At 45.0% G+C, this 6729-nt stretch overlaps 1 protein-coding gene across 1 annotated transcript; it reads left to right on the forward strand.

Moving 5' to 3' along the window:
* The first annotated feature begins 2253 nt into the window (after positions 1–2253).
* LOC131597156 (uncharacterized) lies at positions 2254–2868 on the forward strand. Its single transcript, XM_058869867.1, has one exon. It carries the CDS (start codon positions 2254–2256, stop codon positions 2866–2868), a length of 615 nt encoding a protein of 204 aa, XP_058725850.1.
* The last annotated feature ends 3861 nt before the right edge of the window (positions 2869–6729 follow it).

Genomic DNA, 6729 nt, shown 5'->3' on the forward strand with positions numbered 1-6729 from the left:
TAAATATAACAGATAAACATTCATACCTCAAATCTCGCAAAAGCAAGTTGACTTGTGTTTTTTTCCTTCAGTTTAACATTGAGTGTATCCAACATCATCAACAACACCAATAATATCTACAATGAAAGAAAATGTCATTGAAATTGATAATAATCCGGTAAAAGAAAAGAAAACACATATTTTCATTAGTTAAATCACAATACCACAAAGATTTTGGTGTGGAGGTGGTCCTTTTTTTTGGCAATATTGCTCATCCAAATACTACATTTTACGATTTTATAAAAGATCCTTTGTCTTTTATGTCGTAATTTTTATTTGGTTTGTAATATCGTTATTGTCGGCTAGGAACCGTTATTGTGTATAAAGGTTGGAGAACCTTTAGTTCTCCTATTAGTAGATTTCTTGCTTATGAAAAAAAAAAAACAATACCACAAAGAATGTTCTTCTGCCACTTCCCTGATTTAATATCGGCGAACATGATTAAGCTGGTTGGTTTATCTGATATATCATGTTTCCCAAGATCCTCAATGGTTGTACCCTCATTGAATTTGAGGAGAAATTTGTGGTTAGTTGGTTAGAATATTAATTCATTTGGTTGAACCTGAAAGTTTGACATGGTACATGCACCATTGTCCATCATCATGGAATCAAAAGTTTGTTTGAAGATCGTCGGAATAACCACATGAGTGGCACATCCCTGAAAGTTAATGATCAAATCAAATAACATTAGGAACCAAAAAGGAAAACATGAAAACATTAACAAAGAAACAGTCTGTTGTGAAAATCTAGAAACCCTAATGTTCTGGACTGGGTCGAGCAGGCCCAGCTCTTCTCACCAGCCGAGCAGGCCCAAGTCATTTGGGCCCATTTAGTGGGTAACCGTCAAGAGTTATCCACGCGCGAAGACCACACGTCACGCTTCAGCGAAGGATTCGGTCAACCACCTCCGAACCCTACGCCATGCTCATCCAGAACGTGAGTCTCCTGCTGACTCAGCCCTAGCACGGGACGTTCTGGCAGTTCCCTAGCACGTGGGCCTCCAATTGGATTTGGCCCAATTAGGGAACCTTGGCCCAGCGCTGGGGGCTATAAATACCCTCTTTCACTAGAGGGTCAGGTATTCCATTCTTCACTCTCAACCCTCATTCCCTGATAGCTACTAACTTAAGCATCGGAGAACCTTGCAGGTACCCCCCCCATCTTGCTCTCCAAGCCAGATTCCGCTGCCTTGACGATTCTTCTGATCAGGTACGATCAGTGGCGCCGTCTGTGGGAACCTTGCTCCCCCTTCTTTAACAAAGATCAAAGCATTACCTTTCACGATCGTCATGGCTAACAGCAACAACGTCCCAAACCCTGATCCCTTCCTCCTGGAACAGCTGATTGAGGATTCCACCCGCGAGGTGACGAATCGTCGTCGGCAGGAAGGACCGCAACATGCTCTTGCCGGACAGAGAAGGCCGAGACATGAGACCTCGCAACCCCGGAGGCAACAGATTCAGAACATCCAACATGTGCACAGCATTCAGCAAGTCCAGAATGTCGAACAAGTTCCTCCCGAGGGACACGTTCAGAACGGGGAAGACGAGCAGACTCGACCCCAGACTGAACCAGAGCAACTTCAGAATATGAATGAGACTGACGCCAGAGACGGGCACGCTGCCTCCTCATTCACCCACACCTCCGACAGCGTAGAGAGCCCGTCACGAAGAAGAGGAAGAGCCACTCAACATTCCCGAGGATGCTGACCCCATCACCGTCCGTCTGCTCAAAGAGCTGCAGAAGACGAACAGCCTCCTCCGAATTCAGGACGACCGCATCCACGAGCTGGAAAGGAAGCGACGATATCGTTCCCCTCCGCGGAGACGCCATCGGTCACGTTCCTATTCCTCCTCGCGCTCGCCTCCAAGGAGATATCGCAAGCGCTCCCCGTCCTCGTCTAGCTCCCCACCTAAGAGGAACCGTCGTCAGAGGTCTTATTCCCTCTCTCCACCTCGAAAGAGTCAGAAGAATCAGAAACCTGAAACCACTAAAGCCAGGAGCCTCTCACCTGAGAAGGAACACCGAGGCCCCTCCAAAGCTGTGTTGAAACCCCGCGAGCATTCTCCTTCAAAAGACAACCGCAGAATCTCAGGAAAAACACACACAAAATCCAAGCGGGGCAGACATTCAAACTCTCCCGGACCTAGCGACAAAGAAGATTTCCGCAGTCCCTTGTCTGAGCACATCCGGCGAGTTCGTCTCCCGCGAGGTATGGAAAAACTACCCATCTTGGATCAGTACGACGGGACCACCGACCCCGACGACCACATAAGGAGCATCGAAGCTGTCATGGACTACCATGTTGTCCGGGGATCCATCAAATGCCGCATATTTCCGACCACCTTACGGAAAGGAGCGATGACATGGTACAGGAATCTGCCTCCTGACTCCATCCACTCCTGGACTGAACTGAAAGACCTTTTCCTAAGCCACTTCACGGCGTCTCGTCGGCAACCAAAGTCGGAGGCGAACCTTGAAGCGGTAATCCAAGGTACCAACGAACCTCTAAGAGACTACCTCGACAGGTTCAATAAAGAAGCCATCCAAGTGCAGACGACAGACTACATGAAGAGGTACCTCCTCGAACGAGGACTCCTCCCCGGAAGTGACTTTAAGAAGGCCATCATGATTGAGAAGGTCCACTCCATGAACGCCCTCCTTCGCAAAGCTCAAGCTTTCATCGCATTCGAGGAGGGAGAGGCTGCTGCCATCAAAGCCTCGCGAGGCAACGACGCCGCTCGCAGTTCAAACTATGAGCACTCAGGCTCGAAGCGAGGGCATGAAAAAAGGAAAGACGACAGGTCTCTCGACATCAAAGAGCACTGAGGACCATCTGGTTGCTTCAACGACTACACCCCTCTAAACGCCTCACGGGAGAGGATCCTGGCCGAATGCCAAAACACCGACTTCAAGAAATTGAACATCAGGCCCCCGAAGTCAAACCCCACAAGGCCGGGAACCGACAAGTCAAAGTACTGAAAATACCATAAGAGTCACGGCCATCTGACCGAGGAATGCATTCATCTCAAGGATGCCATTGAAACACTGATCAAGGAGGGTCGCCTTTCGAGGTACACAAAGAAAGGGGAACCTTCCCGAAGGGACGACCAAAGAAACTCTGACGAGGGGAACTCGCCGGATAACAGGCCCCTACAAGTAGCCCTGTCCGTCACCCGACCAGAAGATTTCGTACCATCGGTCGGGATGTCTACCGCACTCAGCAAATGGGAATCTTTCCCATTCGCCATGGTCGTCTCCAACGGCGGGGATCCAGGCTCCCTCACCATCAGTTCAGTGAAGAGAAAGTTCGATGAATTGCTCAGCGCCAACGCGGATCTCGGCCGTACGCTGCGAAAGTTCGGGGGAAAGTCAGAACCAATCACCTTATACCTGGAAGAACTGCCCGGCGCAGCTCCAAACGCCACAATTCCCCTGCTCGTCCGAGCTAGAATGGCAAATTTCGACGTCCGACGGATCCTGGTCGACGAAGGCAGCTCGGTCGACATCATGTATTCCCACCTCTTCCGGACACTCCAGCTAGACGACTCACACCTCACTCCCTATGTGGGTTCGGACCTCCAAGGTTTCAACGGAGCTACCACCAAACCCTGGGGTTACGTCGAGCTGATTGTCACCTTCGGAGAAGGGGAGGCCTCTAGGCAAGTCAAAACCAGATTCTTGGTGATCGACTGCAAAACCCTATACAATTGCATTATCGGGCGCCTCACTCTGGCCGAGCTAACTGCCGTACCCTCCACTGTCCACCTAAAGATGAAGTTTTACACGAGAACAGGACGAGTGGCCACCATCAACGCCGATATTGAAGCTGCCAGGAGAATCTTCGACGCCTCCGTCAAGGGACTAGAACTGATCGCTCCTCCACCCAGCTCCAACAAAAAGCCAAGGGCCAAAGACAAACATCCTCGAGAAAACCAGCATCAGACAACCAACGTCAGCTCAGTCGACCTTGATGCACGGTTTACAGAAGAAGAACTAAAGATCGGGGAAGAGACGCGATCAAAGACACCTCATCCCGTCCGACCTGTCCCAGACGGAGATTTCGAGCTTGTCACCTTGGGCGAAAACCCCGACAAAGCGGTAAAGATTGGCAAGGGCATCCCAGACCTACCGAGGAAGCAGCTCGTGGCCTACCTTCGAGCCAATGCAGACTTGTTCGCCTGGAGCGCCGCAGAAATGCCCGGACTCGACCCCGAGGTCGCCTGCCACCACCTCTCCATCGATCCAGCCGCGAAGGCCATAGTTCAACGTAGGCGTCGGCAGTCCCCCGAGAAAGCGGAGGCTGCCGAGAAAGCTGTAAAAGACCTCCTAGAGGCAAATTTTATTTCCGAGGCCAAGTATTCAACTTGGCTCTCAAACGTTGTACTTGTTAAGAAATCTAATGGAAAATGGAGAATGTGTGTTGATTACACTGATGTTAACCGGGCATGTCCAAAAGACGCCTATCCTTTACCTAACAATTATAGACTGGTCGACAACTCGGCCGGCTATAAACTATTATCTTTTATGGATGCTTATTCAGGTTACAACCAGATCCCCATGGCGAGGAGTGATCAGTGCATTTTGATGCACATTCCTTTATGTTTGTACTTAGGCATTTCTATGGTTTGATTTGTTTATTTTTCTATTTTATTATGTTTTTATATTTTAATTCATTTTTATTGTTATTTGATTTTCGTATTTAATTTTCAGCTTTAGTAGTCTGCACGGAAACAATCATAACTGGAGTTCCAGGAGTCCGATTGAGGCGTTCTAATAATCGACGGAAAGCTAAGAGAAAGATCTACAACTTTCATGTTGGAGTCAAAGTCAGATTCGGAGTGCATATTTTCCAGAATTTTGTTTGAAGTTGCAGCATTAGTTTTATTTAGTTTTGGATCATTAGTTTTGGGCCTGGGTTATGTTTGTTTGACCCAGTTGGGTTATGACCCGAATTTCCTTTTGTCTTTTCTTTAGTCTAGGTCTGGCCGTACAGCGGAATATCACTTTTTACTTTTCACCAAATAATTTTGAAAGCTTGTACGAATGATGAGGAACTAATCCCCGAAGGCAATTTCTGCTGGTTACGGTTTCCAATACTTTGAGGTTTTTAATCTTTAATCCAATTTCTTTTCCCTTTCGATATTAATCTATATGTCTTGTTTGCTTAATTCGAGTTATATAGAATATTATTGATTTATACCGATTGATTTATGTTCCTTGACTTTTATCGTACTTTATCGTTACTTAATCGTTAAAGTGTGTATGTTAGAATCACGTTTGCTTAATTCGTGATTGTGCTTAATCCGTTTGCTTTATTCAGAAAATAGGAATGGAATCTTATAATGTCAATTTCGCTTGTTAATTGATGTTGTAATCGGTAGGGGGATAGAATCCGCTTAGGGGATTGAAGTTTATTGAACCAATGATAAGTCGGTAACCGAATCAGTAGAATTGTCGTTTTAGCTTATTTACATAATCACTTATTTTAATCACTTTTTCACTATGTTATTATTAAATCAATCCTAATCCCCCCTTTAATTCAATTTACCGTCGGTTAGTAATAACTAAGAATCCTTGTGAGACGATATCCGAGTTGTCGTTACCGTTACTACAGTTTTTACAAAACACTCGTTTTTGATCCGTGCGCGACAGCGGATCAAATTGGCGCCGTTGCCGGGGATTCTTGTCGTTATTAACTGATATTAGAGTCATAGGTTTAGTGTTTGTGCGTTTAGGCCATAGGTTCCTCGCGGTTTCGGCCATAACGCATTTTTGAGTCGAAAAAAACAGTTTTTTTGAAAATTGAGTCCGATCGATAATCTTTTTTTGCCTATTGGGAGCAGAAAAATCGTGCGATCAATACTCCCTTACTCTAGAAGAGTAAGGGAAGTCGACCCCAAATCTCCAAATTCATCGTTTTTCTATTTTTAATGAATTATTTACTGTTTTCATAGAGTCGAAAAAATCCAAAAGAATTCCCAAAATTCTTATTTGTCTTAATTAGATTAAATTTTGTGTTTTTATCTTTTTATGAATTTATTTTAATCGTTTTTCTTCTTTCTATTTGTTTCTGCCCATTTGAGACATAGTTGGTATTTCTGTGTTTGTTGATGACATGGCTGAACAAAGAACTTTGAGACAGTTGGCTGTCAATAATATGAACTATAATGGTTTATGTATTGACTATCCTGTGGCTGATGCACCTTTTGAATTGGAATATGGTTTAACACATTTGTTGCCTAGGTTTAATGGTTTTGCAGGTGAGGATCCGTATAAGCATTTGAATGAATTTCAGGTTGTGTGCTCTGCACCTTTTGAACCTTCACTAGAGGATATTATCAAACAAATGGCTGAAAATAATCTTCAGTATCAACAACAAATAGATTATACTCTTCAGACTTTGCAAATACAGATTGGACAACTTTCCACTTTGATGAATGCCATGCAACAAGCTCAACGACTAAACCAACAACCTTTGGAAGAGAATTCTATTTTTCAAATTGAGTCGCTTTCTGAAAATGTTGATGATACTCGTAATGATTTGCTTGCATCTGATTTTCCATCACTGTCTGATTTTGATGGTGTTTACTCATGTTCTGATTGTACTGACACTAACATTTGTGTTGTATGTGCTGAGATTGATGCTGCCTTGCAGGGTAACATATTTACTACAGGTGAAGTTCTTAT

Source organism: Vicia villosa, linkage group LG4, assembly GCF_029867415.1.
Source record: "Vicia villosa cultivar HV-30 ecotype Madison, WI linkage group LG4, Vvil1.0, whole genome shotgun sequence".
Lineage (NCBI taxonomy): Eukaryota > Viridiplantae > Streptophyta > Magnoliopsida > Fabales > Fabaceae > Vicia > Vicia villosa.